General features: G+C 43.0%; 2 protein-coding genes across 2 annotated transcripts; both read left to right on the top strand.

The window, feature by feature from the left end:
* The first annotated feature begins 2,509 nt into the window (after positions 1 to 2,509).
* On the top strand, positions 2,510 to 12,718 carry nus1 (NUS1 dehydrodolichyl diphosphate synthase subunit). Its single transcript, XM_079179858.1, has 5 exons — positions 2,510 to 3,050; positions 4,176 to 4,307; positions 7,628 to 7,780; positions 10,078 to 10,177; positions 10,359 to 12,718. The coding sequence occupies exons 1-5, from the start codon at positions 2,651 to 2,653 to the stop codon at positions 10,447 to 10,449; spliced, it is 876 nt and encodes a 291-aa protein (XP_079035984.1). The 5' UTR covers positions 2,510 to 2,650; the 3' UTR covers positions 10,450 to 12,718.
* Positions 12,719 to 14,476: 1,758 nt separating this feature from the next.
* Positions 14,477 to 22,770, top strand: slc35f1 (solute carrier family 35 member F1; the record flags this gene model as incomplete). The annotated part of the gene is made up of 8 exons (XM_079180832.1): positions 14,477 to 14,573; positions 17,834 to 18,009; positions 18,462 to 18,589; positions 20,419 to 20,578; positions 20,716 to 20,872; positions 21,255 to 21,307; positions 21,435 to 21,589; positions 22,537 to 22,770. Exons 1-8 carry the CDS (start codon positions 14,479 to 14,481, stop codon positions 22,768 to 22,770), a joined length of 1,158 nt encoding a protein of 385 aa, XP_079036958.1. The 5' UTR covers positions 14,477 to 14,478.
* Positions 22,771 to 23,416: the final 646 nt, after the last annotated feature.

The raw sequence follows: 23,416 nt of genomic DNA, 5'->3' as shown, positions 1-23,416 counted from the left end.
ATGGTAATTAGTTGAGTTACTGCAGGTGTATAAACCAACATCCCTGAACAAACAAGCCCATGCTTACTCTCATTATTTTTTTCTTTTCTTTCTTTCTTTCTTTCTTTCTTTCTTTCTTTCTTTCGTTGTTTGTTTTGTTGTAATGTAATGTCTTATGTATATTTTATGTTTGTAATTTTGTAAAACTGTATTATATAGGTGGAGGCTTCAAATAAGCCCAGTTGGCTTTCTGCCTCTTCCTGCACTGTGATATTCATTTATCTCTGTTATGTATGTTTGTTTGTTTGTTTGTTTTAAATTTCATTGTTTGAATTGTGCTAAATAAATCTAAAAAAGAAGAAAAAGTGATTTCTGAAACAACCTCCTCCTCTAGTATCTCGGATGAAGAAAAATAGGGAACGGTACGAACTTTTTGAGGAGTACCTGAACACAACATTGTCACCAAGTTTCCGTAGTGTAGTGGTTATCACGTTCGCCTCACACGCGAAAGGTCCCCGGTTCGAAACCGGGCGGAAACAATTATTGCTTTTCATTACTAGCTTCTGCTTTTAACATATTGGTATTTTACAGCGATTTATTTCAATACATGCATGCAAAAATACAAACAGAAATAAAAAGAAATCTGTAAAACTGGAATCGCTTCAATATGCGGAAAATCACGTTTTTATTTTACGTCCCTGAACGCACCATATATGTAGTTTCCGTAGTGTAGTGGTTATCACGTTCGCCTAACACGCGAAAGGTCCCCGGTTCGAGACCGGGCGGAAACAATTTGTTTGCTTTTCACCACAAATATTGTTAATATTTGAATGAAGTCAATAAACTGAACTTCATATTGAACTCTAATCCCGCTTGTTGAGAGATGGTGATATCGTAGATTGCAGTTCTTCAAATCTGTTCCCTAACTCAGCCCTTTTAAAATATATTAAGGTTTAAAGTTGTTGCCGTTAGCACTGATATTTATTTTTCCACCGTATTGTGCTGTTGCTTCAGTAAATTCAGAGCACACTGTCTAAGTAAAAGTGTTCACCATTTCTACCACTAGATGGCAGTATACGTGTATTTAAACCAAAGATTTAGTCATATTTACCTGTGCCTTTGTTAATTATCGATGTTATTGATACAGATGTATTTAATTATGTTTATTTCATCTGATACTTGATGTTTGTTGTTAATTTGCAACCTTATATTTGTGTCATTTAAGAACCAAACATTCCTACATGTAAGAGTTAGTTCATTCTTATTAAACACTAAGCATAATTTACCTACCTCATTGATGTATTTGTCACACTTAAATCCTGAATTGAATGGTTAAACAGAAGAGGTCAAAGGGCCAAGATGAGAAGAGATAATGTTGGTCAAATGCAGTAAAATTACTTCAGTTTTATTTAGATTCAGAAAGTTTCACATTTTTTTCTAAGAGCAAAAACCATATTAATTGGTTCTCTTTTCTTCTTTGCTACTATCAAAACGTACACGGAGCATATACACATCTAAGGTATATATTAAGTTTAGTAACAATGATGAGTGTCTTTTTCTCAATTAAATCATGGATCACTCTACTTGTCGGCAATTTCTGAAACTTGACCTACACCAAACATTACACAGCAGGGAAATCCACTGCATTGGTCACTGTCACGTAGTTAAATCCATTTACTTCCGGGCCACGTGACTTGTTAGGCCCTTCCTCGTTAGTATAGTGGACAGTATCTCCGCCTGTCACGCGGAAGACCGGGGTTCGATTCCCCGACGGGGAGTAATACTTTTCATTTTTGTTGTAGTTTTACTATTTTTGAATGTATATTCATGTTTTTTAAGAGCGTAAAGTAAAGAATCATAAATCTGCTAATCATTCGGTGAAGAATAACAGGAGATTAAAGCTGGAGTTACAGACTTTTATGATCTCAGTCTGTAGAGGATCCACCTGCCAATAGAGGGTGGATTTACCACAGTGACGTGCGGTGAGGTTCGTGGCTGGTGATATTGTGAAGTGTTATTGACTTTGTGTATATGTCTTTATTGTATGTGAATTTAAAAAATGTTGCTCTATTTGTTCCAGATTAATGGAGCCTACAATCTGTCTAATCCAAAACACACATGCCCAAATTCTAATATTGATCTAATTAAACCAAGATTAATGGTGCTCAGTGCAACTATTCTGCCCCTATTCACTTTGAACCTACATTTTTAATCTCCTGTACATTTGACACTTTCTTAGATCTGCCACTAACTTTCTGGATGTGTCGGCCTACAGCCCACGCTAAAGGTTTTCTTCAATTTTCGATTATATAATTTTACTTTGACACGACTACTTATATTCTTTCTTGAAAAGAATACATATTGTACCACAAAATAATCTGAAACGTCACGTTATTAAGTGTTGCGGTTTCATGGCCCGGATTGACACTCGTTAAGGCGGCTCTTAGCACCGCGTCACTCGTATCTCATCCAATCAGCGAGCTACGTGTATCACGCAGAGGGTTCACAGGTCAGGGGTTGCCAACGAAAGAGGAAGATGGCGGCAGGCGGACCGAGCTGCAGGCAGCGATGAAACAGGTTTAGTAGGCAGATACTACTTAAAGAGAAAAGCGCATGTACTGCACAGTCAGACCACTATCCTTTAAGGCTCTTACGGGGAATAAGGACACTAATGGCGCTGCTTTACGGCTTGTTATGGCGGCTGCTGCTGGTTCTGGTCCACATCAACAGAGCGCTCGTCGCCTGGCTCCGTGTCCGGCTTCGGAGCTGGAAGGGGCGGCTGTGGGAGCGGGCGATGGCCGGTCTGCTGCTACCGGTAGCCCTGGCTGGGTTCCCGGACCACCAGAAGAAGTTGAATCAAAACCCCGATGCTAACGCTAACCCGGTGACTGGAAACCGCACTGCAGGTCGCCGGCCACGGTGGCTGTCTGACGGCAGGTCTCTGGAGAAGCTGCCGGTCCACATCGGCCTATTGGTAACGGAAGAAGAACCCAGCTATACGGACATAGCAAACCTGGTGGTCTGGTGTATGGCTGTCGGCATTTCTTATGTCAGCGTCTATGATCATCACGGTAAACACCTCTACCTTTACTTCCCGTCTCTCTTCGGTTCTACTGGACAAATGTAGCCACACCGCTGTTTAAGTTACATTTCAACGTAACTGCGGCCAACTAAACTAAATAACGCTCTCCCATTGCTTATATAGTTAAAATGCATGTCTTTTTAATTAAATAAAACCAAAATGTGTATAGCAGACAGCAGCTGTTCTCGTGTCCTACTTTTCATTAGTGTTTCTAAGTCCGTTAAACCCCTGAAACTGTCTAAATATGTCAACGTGTGCGTATCTGCAATGTGGGCTCAGATGAACGGGTTTTGCTGTCACTGAACAGATACACTACGCAATCGTCTCCTCATGTCATCACAGGCCTTTGTGTTTGATTAGTTAGGGTTTGTCTGACCTTTTTAATGTTCCCTTACTCATCTCACCATAACGTATACAAGTCGAACAATGATCCTCCCCAGTCTCATTCCTGTAGCATCATGTGACTGTTGAAGTTATATTGGTTTGTTCCACTTTGTGTGTGTCAGTTGTAAAAAAAAAAGTTGAGCTGCCGAGACTATGCTCATTTCGTGGTCTCTGAGGAAACAGAAATGAGACTTTATTATTCCTCGAAGCCCGTCGGAAATCTATTATTTGGGTCTAAATTATCATCCAGGTTTAGTTTATTTGATATGATCATCACAGTAGCAGTAGCATTGTAACATGCATTTACGCACAAGGACCAGAAGTGTTTGTATTGACAACATCCCGTCCACACGAGGCTTATTTCTGAGGTTCGATTCGGGACCCAGTGTGACTTATTCCAGCCTCTCCTAGAGGTCCATTGTGCAGATGTAGGCCGTGTTGCTGGCGCGTGATCCCAGTTTAGCTCACAAACTGTTCACAAGCTGTGTTCTAAACTGGGATCGATCAGCTGTGCGGAATAGACTGGTTCATCCCAGTAGCAACTTCATCCTGCGCTTAAAAAAACCCTGAAGTTTAGAGGCCGGCCACATGAAGCAAATTGGTCATGTAAAACCCTGCTTTATTACTTTGTACGTTAACATGTTCCCTCTCCTACATGCTCGCTCCTTTGAATGAAGTCAGAGACTCCTCTGTAACGTTGCCTTGTTTCTATTTATTCTGGATTAAATAGGTATTTTCCGCAAGAACAACTCCCGTCTGCTGGAGGAGATAGTAAGGCAGCAGCAGGACTTGCTGGGTGCGGATGGATCCAAATACAATGTGGAGTTCCTAAGCAACGGCAGTGACAAACACCAGCACCACGGTAAGGATTATGCACAGCTGGCTCTACTGTTTTAGTCGGTGCCTTTACATGCACCTCGGTATGATCAAGGCTTCTCTGGTAAACTGATAACTTAAATGTCATGTGGAGGAGAAATCTGGTCTCCCTTGTCTCGGTAGGGGATTAAGGAGACCTGATTCTGCCATGTACACACCTAATCGGTTTGCTTTCTTAATGAAAGGAGAGATCATTACGTGGAGCGATGCATCCTCGTATTTAAAATAACTCCAACGTCCGACTGTAACTGAAAGTAACCCAAAGTAGCCTCTAGAAGTGTGAATAAGTCAGTTTCCACCATCGACCATTTGGCTGTTTATTGAATTCAGTATTTTGATGTATTCAAATCCACAGTTATTCATCCTAAAATCAGTATCGTGGAGAACCCGGAAAAGAAGTCGTCTCTGGAGCTTTACCGATTCACCAAGCTCAGCTTTTCCAACTGTATTTCCGCACTCTGAAGTACAACTTGAGTTATGAACCAATATGTGATAGTCCACGCCCACATGCGCTAATCAATATGAAACTGATTTTGCTTCATGTTTGCCCTCAAATTGAGCGAGGCCATAAGACAACAAATAATAATAATAATAATAATAATAATAATAATAATAATAATAATAATAATAATAATAATAAACCAGCAGAAACTTCAAAGGTTCAACCCCCTTCTGAAAAAGAACTGGTTACTTTAGTGCACTTTGTTACTAACACAATATCATGTTTTGCATTTTATGTAAGCTTTATTTATGGTCCCGTTGAGAATTATAATCTTGCAAAGATGGCAGCACAAAAGATTTACACATAAAAGCACCAAGAAGCACAAATATAATTACACACAAGCACAAATTACAGATTAAATCAAACGGAACATGTTATCAACGAGTTGGCGGTGACATCTTGTACGAGGACGAGTTCAATCGCTATTGAACTAGTCCTCAATCCTGTTTTTTTTTTTTTTAAATCTTGCATGCTTGTAAAATAGTCTAGTGTCTCTGTAGCTCACACCAAGATGGCTGAGTAAATCTGCACACAAGTCATGTATTGCCTCACTCACAGTAGGTCACAGTTTAGATGTGATCTTCACTTTATGTCGGACGTCTTGGCATGTAAGAGATTCACTGTTGCTCAGCTGTGTTGTGGAGTTGTCCTCGGCACAGCGTGAGATTTATCTTTGAGTATTCGTTGCTTCACTTTCTTGTCCCTCGTGATTGGCCGGCTCACTGAAACCTCATATATAAGAATATGTCCCTCAGGTTTGTTGCTCCGCTTCTGTTTTCACAAGCTTTCATCGCCTCGTTCCTTTTGAGAAGCTGAAGTGTGATACGCTAAGCTGAAGGAATATCTACTGTTGCACTAGCTGGCACCGGGTCATTTTCATTCCGCGCAGATAAATAGAGCGTTGGCACAACATTTACAGTGCAAAGTGCAAGCTTGAATGAACTGGCTGACATGATGAAGTTTGAATCCGTTGCAACACTTTGGATGAAATGACCCCAAAGCCCCTCAAATCTTTCTATTTTAACAAACGGCTTTATTTTGAGAGTAAGGCGAAGACTGTGGAGTAAGGGGAACATGACGGAAAACATGGCTGTATGCACAAACCACAGGCTCAGTTTTTAGTTTATTGCTCCGGTCCACTGTCATCCTATTGGATCAGTACCAGGACAGGAGGATTGCGTTCCTCTACGTGGTCTTAGGCCCGGTCCCAAAGTCCCCACCTGAGGCCTTAGGCCCTGAACCCTCGGGGACTTCACTGATGTCTCCTGGTTGAGTGTGAGAGGCTGCAAGGACTTGAACTGGTTATTGTCAAATAATAATATAGTTTTAATAATTAGTTTACTCGTTTTAGTCAATACAGCTTCAGTAATCAAAATGAGACGACATGGTTGAGGAATGAACCAGATATGCAATATATCTCTGCTTGCATTCCTCTGATTTCATGATTTTCGTTTTTTTGTTGTTGTGTAAAACGCCAAGATTTGTGTCCTCATTTGTTTTTTTGGGGGTTTTTTTTACTGCGTTTTGTCACAACCCTATGAATTGTGGGTAACTCCCTCAGGCAAAGTCTGCTGAAACACAGACTTAAGAAAAGTGTGCATATAAAGGGCTCAACATGTGAGAGAGAGCCCTCGAGTACTTGGTTTTGACAATGGGACAGCCCTACGCCCTCGCCTCACATTTCATGAGTGGGATTTGTGCCCTCTGACTCGTTTTTTAGGATATTCTTCCAGGACACAAAAGACAGAAACTGACACCACCAGCAAGCCCTCAAAAACCCACATCCACAGGTTTTTATCTCACACTAGTGCAATGAAGTACTCCAACAGAATATTAGAGAATTCTGTACCACGCTAGCATTTGGGGGAAATTCATTTGTGTCTGTCACGCAAAAGGTGCCTGTCACCCTTCCATTGACTTTCTTTTTGATATTTGAATGTCTCAATCACATGGAGTCACAGTCTCTTCCCCATGAACCCATCAAATGGAATGTAGTTTCCTCGATAACGATGTCCTGTGGAGCAGGTTTCTCTCATTACGCAAGCAGTGTGTAAGTTTTTGTAGTATTGGTGTACTTCCTATAGACTGTAGTTCCAGTTCATTTACAATTCATTCGGGTGGGTTCACCCTCACCCAGGCTTCCTTTCAACACAACTCGCTCAGAAGTCTGCTGTTGCTCAACCGATAGTGGGCACAACATGCAAGCTTGAGGAGATCTAAACAAGTGTATGCCCGATAACATATAAAAAAATGAGGGTCAACTGTGAGGGCCCCTGGGTCCTGAATGGTTGGTCAATGTTCTAACACTCTCTCAAATAGGTAAACATGTAGGAACAAAGGGCTGAGGCCAGAGCGTGATTCATATCTGAGGGAATGCCTCTTCTGCAAATATGTTCTCCCCAAGTGATACTTGGTTTCCTGTGTGAGAATGTCTCCCAGTAAAAGGCTTCTTCTCTGGACTGTGTTGTATGGATGAGTGATCTTGCATGAAAACATATACTTCTACTATAGTTTTGTATGGTTTTGGTAGATCTAGATAACAAAATAGGTGAGGTAGATTCTTTGGTCTGTTACACTGATCTACTTCAAAACTCTTGGCCAATATAACGAAAGAGTTGTAGAACATTCTCCTGGTAGGACATCCACTCTGGGAGATTTACCATCTCAGTTATTTCCCAAATTGCATATTAAATACATTATTTCAATTTGACTATATGGTTTGGTACATTTTAAGGAGAATTTTAAAATGGAAGTTAATCGTGTGTGTGTGTGTGTGTGTGTGTGTCTCTCTCTCTCTCTCTCAGTGGTTTCCTGCAGCCCCACAGTGAAGGTGTTGTCTCCAGAGGACGGGAAGCAGAGCATCGTCCAGGCAGCGCAGCAGCTCTGTCGCTCTGTGGAGAACAAAGAGAGGAGCTCCAAAGACATCAGCGTCTCCATGCTGGACGTGCTGCTAAGAGGTACCAGTTCATGACTGTGTGTGTGTAAAAGTAAAGTTGTTTTTTCCCATATTCGTTTGTCTGGTGTCTCTCACAAAGACAGTGTCTTGTGTTTGGGATACAGACAGTGAGGCATGTCCCAGCTTTATATTTTCTATTACATTCTTGACATCAGGACAGTGCCGCATTATGCAGCAACCTACACACAAAACCAATTCAATTACACATATTGATTACACACTTGTAGTGAAACACCGCTGGGTTGATTAAAGGAAGTGACTGTCTGTGTGTCTGTGTCTTATCTGCAGCATACTGTTGAGGAAAGGTGTCATAGTATTCTTTCCTCTAGTGGTCGACCAACGTGGGCTTTTCAATGTCCGATGCAGATATTGAGAGAGCAGGGCGGCTGATGAATAGTGCCGACATCATGCTTTCTTTCTTTCTTTCTTTTTGCATATGATGAAATACTTCAATGAGCATTTAGTTAACACAGTTGTCTGACTTGTCCCCGTTTGCTGAAGTAAATCTGCACTCTGCAGTGCACTTGTTTAAAATAAATCATTATCGTTAACATATTATTACATATTTTTATTGCAAGGACTATAGGAAGAAAAGTCACTAGAAGATACAGGATTTATCTTAAATTCAACAAGATTATATCGGAGTTAGTTTAGGTTTCTTATTTTTTTACATTTAGTTTCTATTAATCACTTTGTAAGCAGATACAGAATCTGTGGTGAAAGTTGCAACGGAGCTGATATGAAGCCGATATGTCAATCAGCGGATCATTTTGACCCAAGGGGGTCGGCCAACCGTGCAGACATTACCCGAAAAACCTCAAAACGACAATCGACCGACCGATACTATCGTTCTATCGAGGTTTGAACGGTGTCACCATATCACAGTCCACCAGAGAGCGCTGACGTGTTCTGCTCTGTATGGATCTGTCTGAAGAGTGTTGTTTATGTTGTGTGTATTGCATCTATTTATAATGAAATAACTTTGTTCATTCACATCTCTGGATTATTAAAAAAATCCATGCGTCATAAGTAGAAACAACAAATGTGTTGCAGCCACAACAAGTGACCCAGTTTCACCTCCAATCACTCATTAAATGAGGGAATCAAAGTTCCTTAAACTGGTGTGTAGTTGTCCTTTGTTCACTCAGTGAGTGGAGCAGTGACGTGATGAGGATTGAAGCTGTGCTGCTTTAGAACCAGACCTGAATCCGCTCATCGAAATGATGCAATCATTTGCAAAAGGAGAGACTATAAGTCTGCGGATAGTTTGCTGAAACGATGCTCCGCCTCGCGCTCTGCTGCACAGATTTATTTCAAGCCCTTGACTTGCTGTTGAAGGAGGCTTGATTTTATGTTCCCAAGTTAATATGCGACAAGGAAACACAAAGCCAGTTCTTAATTCAGCCTCCAGACCGGAGGCACGGGGAGACGTTGTGTGGGACCATGCTTTACCAAAGGAAAGGAGATAGTGCCGCCCCACAATTCCTTGTGGCAATAACGTCAATAACATCCGCCTTAGCATCATAATTACGTAGCAGTCATGTAAGTGGAGTCCTATTTCTGAGCAGCACAGTTGTCTTTTCTAAGTCCTAATGAATCCTCCTCCACATCTTTCCTCAACCTCGTGATGTTCTCCATCGAGGTCGAGGAAAAGCGGTTTAGAAGACATAGGGCGCCATTGTTTTGACAATTTGTCTGCAGCACAGACATCTTTATGTGAATTTTGTCATTCGAAAAGCTGGATGGAAGCGACGACTCCAGCATAACTCCCCCCCCCTGGAGCTGTCAAACACACCGCTGCATGTGTAGAGGAGACAATAAAGAGACTGTTATCAGCTCCTCTATCGTCGTCTTGCTTCAGAAAGCAACAAAATGCAGACTGATGTGAGCGGAAACAGAGGAACATGTCCGACAGCAGTAAGATCTGGACAGCCGAGCTCTGGTCTTGCCATGTTTTCTTGTGCTCAGGTAGACCCTTAATTCCCCCAGCGGATGGAAACGCACCTAATTCACTTTCTGTTGCCGCATTTGTAACTTTGGCTTTAAATTTGTGGAAAATGATCGCAATCAGGCGATTACGTAATAACTGCGACAGTCCACTGATGATGATCCAGATTCCCAAATGTAAGAAGAAAACTTCTGCACACTTATTACTGGATAGAAACCACTGCGTCGCCATCACCATTTCATAATTAGGTCTATTTAAATGCGGGTTTCACTTTTTTTCAGCTGTAATTGCAATCATAGTGGTAAAAGACTGCTGATGACGTGCCGCCTGTCTGTGCTCGTTTCTTTCAGAGTCCAAGAACGTCCCAGACCCTGAGCTGGTGGTGAAGTTTGGTCCCGTGGACAGCACGCTGGGCTTCCTCCCCTGGCACATCAGACTCACTGAATTCATGTAAGCTGCCGTCTGAACTTTAATATCACAAAAAGAAAGCAAAAACAAAACAAATCTCCAACATGACCAGTAGATGGCACTGTTTAGCTCTCAGTATGGGTATTTTTCTTTCCTCTCCGGATGTGTTCAGTTGTGTACAGTTTGATATGTTTAACGTTTGTGTCCTGCTCTGTATCCTCAGGTCCCTGCCCTCCCACAGAAATGTCTCCTATGAGGACCTGTTTGGTGTCCTGCAGCGCTTCGGTTCTTGTCAGCAGCGGCTGGGCCAGTGATGTGCCGGCCCCCCCCCCCCCCCCCCCCCCGTGTCAGGCTCTTCGAACAGGAGAGAGGTGTGGGGCTTCACGCAGTCGAGAGGAGAGTTTGGACATGCGGTGACCCCTCCACGATTCGCCGTGTCCCTCACGTCTCCTCTCTACCCAACTCTGTCCATCTCCTGGGACTTTTAACAGACTCAAAAGACAAGCTCAAAGACCAGGAGACCAGCCAGCTCACTTCCTGCCACCAGCTCTTGTCTCATAATAAACTCACATTCCAGGACTTCTGGAACGCGCTCTGCAAAGCCGAGAGAAAATAGCACATCGGACACACACTGACATAAGAGGACTGTCTGCACAGACTCGGTGTTCCACAGAACCCTGTTCTGTTTCCTCTCTAACCCTCTTGGCCCTCTGTTTGCCATTCAGTCTCCAGCTGCTGTTTTCTGCTGTAGACTTAGAAAATGACTCGCCTTCACTCGGCGGATGACAAAAGAAGAAACGAGGCTTTGTGCCCGTCTTCGCGCGGCACCCGCCGGAAATACAGCTGCGCCTCGGAGAGAATCTCGACGACCCCGACTACCCCAACCACACATGAGGCCGAGAGGCGGAAGCTGAGCGTAGGGACAGAGCGGTTAATAATGTGTAAATATGAGAAATTCATGTGGCCCTGTGTTTGTTGTCCCGGTGGCCTCCAGTTCGCAGTCGTGTGTTCGTGCGTAGTGTTGCTTCAGACACATACAGAGGTTTGTTCAAGGCTCCTGTTAGACTGACCCAGCTCTGAAATAAAGGAATGCACTGTCTCCCTTCAGTCCAATTTTAGGTCACTTTATTAAAGGAGTCCCTGACAAAACTCCCCCTAATATTAACTAATCCTGACAGACAGTTTACTTAAGAGAGTTCTCACTCAACACAGGTCCATATTTGGGTCTCATAATGACGCAGACCATGAGATGGTGTGTGATGAGTCATGAAACTTGTATATCCACCTTAAGTTCAGATCATTTAGTCAAACTTCTATTTGAACGACATTTGACACTCGACTCATAGATTTGACAAACGTTACGGTCATTAATCTAAACTTTGCCCTCTAAGTCAAAACCTGACTTCTGGAGACGTGGTGACATCACAAGAAACACGAGCAGTGAGACGGTCAGACGGGCTGGAAACGAACCTCCAGGTCGGACAAACTCTTTTGGAGGAGAAATGACCCGTCGTCGACCAGGGGAGGAATACATTTTGACATACGGGTGTAACTAAAAAAAAACAAAAGAAAAGATGAATTGTTTCACCTATGCTTTTTGTGTTGTGACAAATTGTTTGCTGTGGAAAAAGATCAAAAAATCGGTTTCATTTGGAAATATTAAAATGTTCCTCTGGTTAAAACTGACAGAGAAAAAAAAAACGCTGGCAAATTTCAAATTTCAATCTTTTTCTGCCCCCGTGCATTGTGTTTGTGGGGTTGTCGTTCCGTCCATTCGGTTCGTTCTTGTGAAAGTGATATGTCAGGAACCACTGGAGGGAATTATTTCCAAGTTTGCCAAAAACAACAAACCTGAACAGATTAGAATTTGTAGGTCAAAGGTTAAGGTCATTGTGACCTCACGTCCGTCCCATTCTTATCAACGTAATCCTTTGGGAACACCTCGAGCGAATGTCTAATTCAAATTGGGCACAAACGTCCACCTGGACCAATGGTTAACTGATTACAATGTGGTGGTCTAAAGGTCACGGTGACCTCACAAAACTTGATTTTTTTGGCCATAATTCAAGAATTCATGTGCTGATTGTAACAATTTCACACAAATGTCTAATAGGATAAAGTGATGAAGTGACGACGTTGTGGACAGACATGGATGTAAACATGAACATGACTGGTTGGCGGAAGCATTCATCCGCGAGGTGGTTATTGTAGTTTGTTTGCACAAAGGCAATAAATGAGAAACATGTTCATGCTCTAGAGTCTAGATAATGCTTGGCTCCTTCAGTTAATGGTTTCCCTAGTTGATAAAAAAAGTTGACTGAGGTATCTCTGCTACAAATGTAGAGGACTTGAGAGCTTTTTGGTGTCCATACGAGTTTTCAGCATTCATACAGGGATTTAAAAAAACGACTTTCTTTTTAAATTTGACATTACCCTCAATAAACCACAAAGCGCTGCAGCCACAAAACGTGGTTTTCTTTCAGTAACGGTCATCACAGTTGTTTGACCGGCAGGCGTGGCAACGTTCGTACAGCAACAAGTAAGTTAAAACACGTTATGACACAGTAACAAATAAAACCTTGTACCCTGAGATCATGTCTCAACTTATCTTTTGTTGAGAAAGTTACTCAAACTTTTACTTTGTAGGGACTTTTTATCCACCTACTTCTGGAATCTGTGGATTACAGTCGGCTGCCAGGATGGTAATATAGAGCGGAGGCCCTTTTAGCATTAAAGTTCTCTGACTGTGTGGTAAATGTGGGGTTAGAGGACAGAAAAGCTAATTCATTCATCAACAGAATCCTTTCCATTTACCTTGCATTTTAGTGCACAACTATCTCGAGAGTCTCAATCTGGGCTGACATCGATAACATTTAAAAAAAAGCTCTTGGCTTGTTGACGGACAGTTCTGGGCCACTGTGTGTTTTTGTTTCCAGTTTCAGTGCACACATGTACACAACAAAAACCTGGTACTTGATCACTGCATGGCAGATATAGCGTTCTCTGGGTGAGAGCTGTCATCTCTGAGATGATGTCTCAGCTGTGTCTCGCCCTCCCTGAATATCTTTAAAAAAAAATGATAGTCAATTTTCTTAACTTGTCACTATCTCTTGTTTTCCTCTGGTGAGACATGACATCCTCTGTCTGCTGGAAGTCCTTCATGTGAAACAGTCTGAGATGGGAGGACAGTGTTGATCAGTTCGCTCAGGTCCACAGCAACATACCTGACAATACTCACCAGCCCACCATGACATTTCACAGCAGAAGGTAAGTCTGTGGAGCTGTGTCCCGAATCCATAGACTACATGCTCTTCCTAAGTGGGTTTTGCAATCTGTTCGTGCTTAAAAAGTGTGAGGATAAAGTCAATAATTTAAGACTGCATAAATAATGTACTTCTGTGTAACATGAAATAAGGTTCCCAGACAGAGAGATGGGGTTGTGTTTGCACCACTATGAAGAGCAGCCTATGTGTATTTACATTTGTGGAATGCTTTGGCCATAGAACTCAAGCAAACTCCAAATATAAATCAATTCAAGAAGATGTACAAAATTACCATATTTCAAGAGTTATAAGGATGAGGAAGGGTCAGGCTTTTATTTAATTTAAGTTATATCTGATATTTGGGTTGTAGCTATACATAATAGCAGTGGGGTAGTTGTTTATGAGTTGCATATATGATCAATATTAACTTGAGTTATGTAAAGGGTAGTGGGGGTAGGATCGTGTACACTTATATGATCCTAATATGTATTTGTTTTTAATTCACATTGTTTAAAATAATTTGTATATGAATAGTTTTCTATATCTTTACTTTTCCTTTTAGTTTTCACTTATTTGTTACATTTTATATGAATTGAATACATATAATTGAATACAAGCTTTGACTTCGCTCCAAACGAACCACAACGTAAATGCAATTTTGAATCGCATGTGGTGACGTCATTTGATGGTAGTTCTTTCTGACGTTGATACACATCCTGATGTATTACGTCTTCACCTCGTGAGGGTGTCTGGCTGAAAATGACGCCACCTTGTGGTACAGTGAGCTCCTCCGCGTGTGAAGCGCAGGACGCGGTTCCGAATCCCGTAGTTACTCGTCGGGTGAGGGGAAGCGCATCCACGCGGGAGGTTAGTTCCGCCTTGACAACAACATCGTTGCCACGCGCCGCTGTGTATTCCCCTTTGAACTGCACCTCGGGTCTGCAACACGGAGACCAGGAGGGTCCGCTGAGGTGAGCCTGCTCCACGTCCCCTCCCTCTCCTCCTCCTCCTCCTCCTCCTCCTCGGCCTCCCCCGGAGCAGAATGCGCTGATCTCCGCTCAGTCTGGGGGGAAAAAAAGAATGATGTCTGTCGTTTCCACTGTGGAGAGCGTTCCCAGAGTTACGGGCACCCCGGCGCCGAGCCTTTACCAGCGGATCAGGAGGGTCTTAACCAGGTAAGATGATGATGATGACGGCACCGATCCGAGCCGAGCATCCCTTTTTTGCATTCACCCCACGCTCAGCAGGCGCTCATCACTGCGGACACCTTTTATTTCAACCTGTAACATCATATTCAGGCTGCTGCTGCAAGAAGAAGCAGCAGCCTGTTGTGCAACAGATGTGTCAACATAACCATGCAGCATCTTCCCTTTTGCATGAACATCACATCATGCGTGTGTTAGTGTGTGTGTGTGTGTGTGTGTGTGTGTGTGTGTGTGTGTGTGTGTGTGTGTGTGTGTGTGTGTGTGTGTGTGTGTGTGTGTGTGTGTGTGTGTGTGATAGCGTTTTGACTCTGGGCATCCGTGCACCTTCTGGTGCTGGAGCGGAGCGCGGACAGGGTGTTGCTGGTTCGGTGCCCGCTGGCTGCCATGGGTGGCTTTTTCTCAGCGTGTGCTTGTGCTGCACAATGGCTGCTGTGCTGCCCCTGCATGTCTACTTACTTACATGCCTCACTCTCACTGTTTGTTGCAAACTCCCTTTTGCATTTCTCATGCACTCAGACACACACACACACACACACACACACACACACTTCTCGCCGCCTACCAGGGGCATAAATATAGACAGTGCATGTCACCGAGGCCGGTGGGGCTTATCAACTTATCAATTTAGCTATTTGCTATATTTTACCCTTGAAAAAGGCAACCCCATCATGTTTTTCATTGATGGGGGGTAATATAGTCAGCAATCTATGACAAAAAAGATCTGCTTATACATAAACAATACAAACTAAAAATAAACTATTACAAAAATACAATTTACTAAGTCTAATTAAATGAATCATATCGAATTTTCTTGTTATTTTTGTCACAACAGTTAAGGGATGCTTTGGGTATCCACTGATACTCGTGTTAATAATAATAATACTATTAATAAGCTGTGGGGACAACAACCAGCATCAGGTTTGACTTCAACATTGCTTTCCTAACTTTGTAAAACCAAATGCAAAAATAAATATAGAAATCTAAATTGACTGAATTGACTGAAATAATGGTATCTGACACCAGATTGGCCTATTGTCACTGATACCCGATCCAGCTATTTGAGTCAGTATCGGACCGTTATCTGGTATCGCTGCATCTCTAATACCGACATGCAATGATGAATATTTGGATAAAATGTTTGTTAATGTTTTCCAATGTCAAGTCTCAATTTGATCATGTGAAGAGGCGTTACAATGATGTGTGTGTGTGTGTTACAGTATGTGTGTGTGTGTATGTGTGCTTCGAAACTCATAACCACCTTACCCCACTGTCTCATACTCTTTCCTGCCATCTGCTGTTCTCTTATCCCTGGTATCCCTGGCCTCTCTTGTGATTGTGAAGTCTGGCTGCAAGCTGAAATTGAGACCAACATATCAGGCGTGTGTGTGTGTGTGTGTGTGTGGTGATGTTCTTGTGGCAGCCACAGACACAGAGGGATGTTATTGTAATACATCCTTGATCAAAAGTAGACGGGCAGAATAAAAGCAGACTCACAAACAAGCACAGATGGCGACATGTCAGCCAAGGGAAGGACAACTAACAGAACAGTACGTATACACAAAACTATAAAACAATGATAGATAGTCACCACTATTTTTGGACATCTCAGTCACGGTTAACCAGGCAGGAAAAAGGCTGCTTAGAAAACTCATGTTGGTCAGATTTGTCCAAACCAAGGGTTCCAGTCAGAACTAGCCAGCAAGAAATAGCTGCAGCTCCCTAATAGCTGCTGTGAAGGCCAAAATGATCCGCCTCCTTTCAGATGACGATCAGAGTTCTTCATTAGTCAGGCCAAAATTTCATTTTCGCGGTGTGCTGCCCTTTAACTACTGCAAACAGAAGCTTATTGATATTTAAGCCTAACTAATACTGTGTTTTTGGAGGCTGATACTGATATTGATTTTGATTTTTTATTTCCCCTTACACTTCATTATCAAATCTCGTCAATGCAAACATATAGTCATGTGGCAGCATCTCAGGACATGGTCAAGAGTTTCAGTTGTTGTTCAGACCAAATATTATATGATTGTGTAATGTCAGACAGGCTGATCTCCAGAGTTGGCCACGCTGGCGAGAAGGCAACAGTAACTCAAATAAACATCACGACTGTTGTATAGAAGCATTTCTAAGCACACAACATGTGGAACCTTGAAGTGGAACCCCACAGCAGCCTAACCCTGCTGAGTGGTGTTCTACTCAGGCGGCTTCCTTCTATCGGAATAATGAATCCACTGCTGAAGTGCCTTAAATTTGCACTCTGTCTAATAGCCAGCAGGGGGCGACTCCTCTGATTGCAAAAAGGAGTCTGATTGTATAGAAGTCTTTGAGAAAATGACTCTACTTCTCTCTTGATTTATTACCTCAGTAAACATTGTAAACATGAGTTTATGGTCTCAATCTCTAGTTTCAAGTCTTCTTCAATACAGCATGATGTTCATTTAGTAAATGATGGTCCATTTAGAGTCAAACAGACCATAAAGCAGGGGATGCTTTAGGGCGGGGCTGCCCTGTAATTTAATGGTTCACAGTTTTGTCTGAACTTAAACCCTTTACAACATTTTGGTCGTATAAATTATTCAGCGTTTGGTTGTACTTAGCTCCACCCTCTTGTGTCACTTTTGGTTGCAAAAAAACAAGACTGCGAAGGCCAAAATGCCAAACTCGAGGCTTCAAAACCGCAGACCACAAACCAATTGATGACGTCATAATGACTACATCCACTTCTTATACACTGTCTATGACCCCACTGCTACAAAGAGCACATGCTCGACCAACCTGGACAGCGCAAAGATGGAAAAGAAATACGTCGCCTGGTCTGACAATTCAAGTCACGTGTCCTTTTGGGCTGTGGGTGGAAAGAGAAATTCTGAGCGTGAAGGCAACAGACACATCTGCAGACACGGCGGGAGGACATGTCAACATGGACATGAAATATCTAGGCAATGTTTCTAGCAAATTGTTGAATTTATGCCACAAAGAAGTCTGGCCATACTGGAGGCAAAGGGGGCTCCTACCAACACAAGAATGATGTACCTAATAAAGTGACCCCTGAGCTTGTTTGTAAACTATGTAATCTTAGATATATCTTTATAATGTTGCTCTGTAACTGCTGAATTTGTAAATGAGATTATCATATCGCCTTGGTGTTAAACACAAAGCATTTGCCACATGTAAAATCATCCTTAATGGAACACTGACGACCCTTTGCCCATGCGCCCTCCCCTCTGCAGGGACCTGCTGGTGACCCTCGCCCTGGGTCAGGTCCTGTCCTTGTTAATCTGTGCCATCAGTCTGACCAGCAAGTACCTGGCTGATACATTCCATGCCAACACGCCGGTGTTCCAGAGCTTTCTCAACTACATCCTGCTGTTTCTGGTCTACACCACCACACTGGCAGTCAGGCAAGGTACAGTATGGACAGAAACTGAGAGGTGTGCGTGTGTGTGTGTGTGTGTGGTACTGATGTACATGCTGTAAGTATGCTGAAACTAGGAGCAGGCAACACCATCAAATGCAGTTCCCGTCCGGTACCAAGTAACACCGGGGCCAGAATCACCAATATCAATACAGATTATTATTATTATAAGCTTTGAGTTGATGCGCACACACATGCACATAGCAGCAGCAGTCATGGAGTGTACACATCTTTGCCACTTTAATGCTATTTGACGTGTGTTGCCTTAAATATAAATTCAGAAAATCAACAGGGATTTGGACAATAATCATCATTTATCAACGTACGGAATATGCAATTACTATGCTCTCCTCACTCCACTAGAAGCGATACAAAATCTGATGGGTTGAAGATAAAAACTGTCGTGGCATTTAGAGATTCTCTCTCTCTCTCTGTCGTACCAGGGGAAGGGAACCTGCTGGCCATCCTGAAGCAGCGCTGGTGGAAATACATGATTCTGGGTTTGATAGACATCGAGGCCAACTATCTGGTGCTCAAAGCTTACCAGTACACCACACTCTCCAGTGTACAGGTGAGTGTGTGTGTGTGTGTGTGTGTGTAAAACTTGTGTCAAGTCTGACCAAATAACCACGATGATGTCTGTGTTACAAACTCTGGGGGTGGGGCTTCAAAGACATGGACCTGTACCAGAAATGCTGAGGTCTAACAAAAAAATGTGCAATTGAATTGCATTGTGGGTAGTGTAGGATCCAATGTCTTCAATTTAATTTGTTCTTCTTCTTTTCTTTAGTAATGGCAGTGTCATGCTGTCTACCACCTTGGTACAAACTGAAATATCACAACAAATATTCTGGCATTTGGGAGACATTTATGTTATCTTCACGATGAAACGTAATAGTAGTGATCCTCATCAAATACTTTGGTTTACAACCAAGTACCTACAGAACTAGCGGCATCTCTATCTGCCTCAGCTGGACTTTGAACATTGGATCAATGCATGTTTACAACTCATTGAGTCCACTCGCATTACACGCTAATCAACGGTGTGAAAGAGGGATTAGTATTTTTAATTGTCTCTTGCAAATCCCTTAACCTAATGTAGTACAATACGACAGTATCTTTTAGTACATACTAAAATACTAAAATAACATTTAACTGGCTCACATTGCTTCGTGCCTATTAACACACATTAGATGTAGTTCTTTTTTGCAATTAACTTCCTTTAAGTCATGCAATACATCCTTCAAAATTCAATATTTGACATTATATTCAGGCTGGTTGCAGGCAGTGAGGCTCTTATCTAATTGGAAGAAAGGAATTAGCTTACATTCCTGCGTCTAAATTAGCAAGAAATCAATAGCCCTGAAATGTTGCCAGGGCCGTGTAGATCTGGCAGCATCCCTGCAGGACTGACAGGCACAGAGCCCCTGGAGGCTTTTAACATGACTATCAGGAACGCAGGAAGATGATGCTGTTGCACACAGCTAACCCTCCTGTTATGTTGCGGGTCAAATTGACCCGTTTCAAAGTTTGAAAATCTAGAAAGAATATTTTAAAGTACTTTTCCTGTATGAAACTTCTTCTGCTTGCCTTAATTAGTGTAATCAACGTGAAAAAAAATAAAATAAATAAAAAGTATCATGGATTTGCAACCCCCCCCTGCAGGTTACAATTTGACCCGGCAGTGAAAGTGGAGGCTGTAAGGGGTCAGAAGGGTCAAGTTTAGACCATTTCTTTCTTTGAAAATGTGAGACAAAGTATTTCTTACTCCTCCCAACATGTTTCACCCCATTTCATACACACACACACACACACACACACACACAGACACCATAGTTCATCCCAATCTCACACACATACACACACACACACACACACACACAGACACCATAGTTCATCCCAATCTCACACACACATACACACACACACACACACACACACACACACACACACCCACACACTCTCTTTCTCACTACCGCACTTGTGCGAGAAATACAGATACTATTTTGGCTTTGACGGGAACCTTTTATTTTTGAGCGGGAATACTCCGCCCACACTTAGCAGGAGAGGGGAGAAACATACGAAAGGGTTGCTTGGGAGTCCTACCAACATTACACACTGCAGATACACACAACACAGCAGCTTATTGGAGGACAGCATGAACAGAAAGAAAAGGATGACAGCCCTGGAGGCTCTGGAGCACATCCTTGATCACGACAGTGATCCATTGTCCATTGTTGCACGGTGATTTCCCAGCCCATTACTGCTGTTGTTTACTGGTCACCAGTCTGAAGTGATGAAGCCACCCAGGAGGAAGAAAACAACTGACTGAAACCATAAATAAATAGAACTCACCATGCCTATATGTGTTTGTCTCTGTGTGTCCGTCCTTCCGCTCAGCTGTTGGACTGTTTTGTCATCCCAGTGGTCCTGCTGCTCTCCTGGTTCTTTCTTTTGGTGAGGTACAAGGCCGTCCACTTTGTCGGGGCAGGACTGTGTCTGCTGGGTGTCGGCTGCATGGTGGGAGCTGACATCCTGCTTGGTCGGCAGCAAGGATTTGGTGAGTGCCCCAACGCGTTCTTGACCATACACGGCACGCCAGGTTACAGGTAAATGTGGAGGTTGCCAGGTTTGTTGGACTTGCAGTCTTGCTCACATTTGTCTCTTTCCCCATCTTCGTTCTCCCTCATCGATCAGGAGAGCAGAAGCTGTTTGGGGACCTCTTGGTCCTGGGTGGAGCGACGCTCTACGGGATCTCCAACGTCTGTGAGGAGTTCATCGTTAAGAACCTGAGCCGTGTGGAGTTCCTCGGCATGATGGGACTCTTCGGATCCTTCTTCAGCGGCATCCAGCTGTGAGTTTGCGTGCGTAATGGGGAGTGATACACCTCATGACAGCTGGGCAGTGGTGGAAAGTAATTAACTAATGGTACTGTACGGAAGTACAATGTTGAGTTTAAAGCTAGACGTCATGTTAACATATATCTGCATACTGGAGTCAATTAGTAGCCATTTGTAGCCATTTCATTGTGGCGAGACCATTGTTTGAAACTTGGCTTCACTGTGTAAAATGACCTGTTGTGCCCTCTAGGCCGGCATTCAGAGGATGTATGGCTCTCACAAAATCTGTGTAACAAATGGTATCAACCCCAAGAATTGCTGCAACATCTTATGAGACAAAATTGAGCATGGAAATGGCCATCAGAGGTTAAGCTCTGCGTCTGTGCGCTGTTGCAGGGCCATCATGGAACACAAGGAGCTGCTGAGGGTACCCTGGGACTGGCAGATAGGTGAGAATGCACATGCATCAGGAAACACAGACATACACAACTTGGATTCATACACACAAGTAAGTAGGTAAGTAAAATATAATGACAGTAACTGGTAAAATCATTTGCTCCCTCTGTGTGTCTGCAGGTCTTCTGTACATTTGTTTCAGTGCCTTCATGTTCGGCCTGTACAGCTTCATGCCAGTGGTGATAAAGAGAACAAGTGCCACCTCAGTCAATCTCTCTCTGCTCACAGCCGACCTGTACAGCTTCTTCTGTGGCCTCTTCCTCTTTCACTACAAGGTAAGAGCAAACTGCCAGGAAGCTTTCATTTGGAGATATGCAGGTCCAAAGATGCCCAGACACCCGAATCTGCGACCAAAGTGTCAGTGCTCGGGTTGCATGGTGGGTAATGTAGGTGCCAGGTTTTGACAAGGAAGAAGAATGTGTGGAACAAAGAAGACAATATCCGTCATTCTGCTGCATCGATTTTGATCTTTTTGACCACAAATCCTATCTTATCTCAGGATAGGAATTGAACTTTTACAGAAGTGTCCTACCGTAGAGATTTCCCAAGTTAGGAATCCTAAATTAGGATGGCATAAATATACCCTGTCCTAAATTCAAAATATCTGCCAAAAATGGCAGCAGCATTGTTGTTACTGTTACATTATGGCAATTACAATAAAGACAGGGAACAACGAGAACACTGGAATATATTGATTGTTGTGGCTTTGAATTTCCCGTCTGCCAAGACTCTCATTCTGAATTTGATCAACGACTAATGGCCCTAGAGAGGCCTTGAAGGAGGCATGGGGCTCTAGCTGACTAGCCAGTGACGAGTAAGAGTCCTTGATTTTATGGCTTGTCCATCTCGAGTAACCTACTGCTGCATTCTAATCAAAGATACAAGCATGACAGGACGAGTGCCGATCAAATAATCAAATATACAGTTATAGTTGTCCTGTCTTTGAAACTTAAGTCAAGATGTTTTTCTTTAATGAGGCCCCAGGTTTATACCAGTCCCAAAGGCTATGACTGATAGGGCCTCATTAGGTTAGGTTTGCTTTTGCCACAACATGCATACCGGGGAGTGGACCTACAATAGATCCCTGGGGGACACCGACATCACGTCTCCATGTCATTGATCCTTACACACTGATGTATAAGGAGAAGATAGGATTTAAACCAGCATAAAGCAGAACTGTAGAAATAAAGCTCCTATGTTTGAGTCTGTCTCTGTGTTGCAGTTCTCGGGCCTCTATTTGTTGTCGTTCTTCATCATTATCTTGGGCCTGGTCCTTTACGCCACCTCGTCCACCTACGTTGCTCAGGACCCGCGAGTCTACAAGCAGTTCAGGAACGCGGGCGGCCAGCAGGCCACTGACCGGCCTCCGCTCAGCGCTGGAGTCCTGGAGCCCTCCGTCACCTACACCAGCCTGGGTCCCGAGGCGGGGGACGAGATTCCCGTACGCGTCGCCTAAGATCTGGGAGGGAGTTTAGTCAGTCAGGCTGGTGAATCAGCGAGCCAGCTACAGCCTCCAGTTTCTGCCCAAAATTGTATACAGAGAAATATACTGTCTGTACCCGGTCTCCTGAGCAGGGCAGCTGGGTGGTCACCCCGGTAGGTCCTGCTTATCATTTAATGGCCTGTATTGGTGAGCAAAGTCTCTACCCGCTCGGGGACCAAGTTAAGACAAATACATGTCTCTGAAAAATGAATAAGCAGAATGTCGTTAAAACAAATAGCAAAGTGAGTGAAACTGTTGAGTTCACTGTGAACAGAGACTGTGAGTAGACAGTAGTGACTGATCATTCATGTAAATAGATGGTATTGTACTTTTACTGTATTTAATCTACTTTCTTTTTTTATATCTGTCAAGAATGTTTGTGCGCCACACGTGTATGTTAAAGCAGTTTTCATTGACTTTGTTATGATCTGATTGTTTATAAATTCATTCAGTAGCCTATTTCATCTTGAGACATAGAAAGTAAATCATTGAACTGACGAAAAATCTTTCGAGAGTTTATTTTGGGGTCTGTTCAGGTGGCGGGGTGGGTTCTTGCATTTAATTATCTGCATTTCCACTCAGGTGTTTCATGCACTAATTTAAAATGGATATCTGGAAA

Source organism: Pholis gunnellus (assembly GCF_910591455.1).
Source record: "Pholis gunnellus genome assembly, chromosome: 19".
In the NCBI taxonomy this organism is placed as follows: Eukaryota; Metazoa; Chordata; class Actinopteri; order Perciformes; family Pholidae; genus Pholis; species Pholis gunnellus.
This window is presented reverse-complemented; position numbering and strand designations above follow the sequence as displayed.

Bases quoted from the DNA above. Each gene is read 5' to 3' on its own strand.
- nus1 (XM_079179858.1), top strand. From the start codon at position 2,651: ATGGCGCTGCTTTACGGCTTGTTATGGCGGCTGCTGCTGGTTCTGGTC. The intron at 3,051-4,175 runs GTAAACACCTCT...TGGATTAAATAG, and splicing joins CAGCGTCTATGATCATCACG to GTATTTTCCGCAAGAACAAC. The intron at 4,308-7,627 runs GTAAGGATTATG...TCTCTCTCTCAG, and splicing joins TGACAAACACCAGCACCACG to TGGTTTCCTGCAGCCCCACA.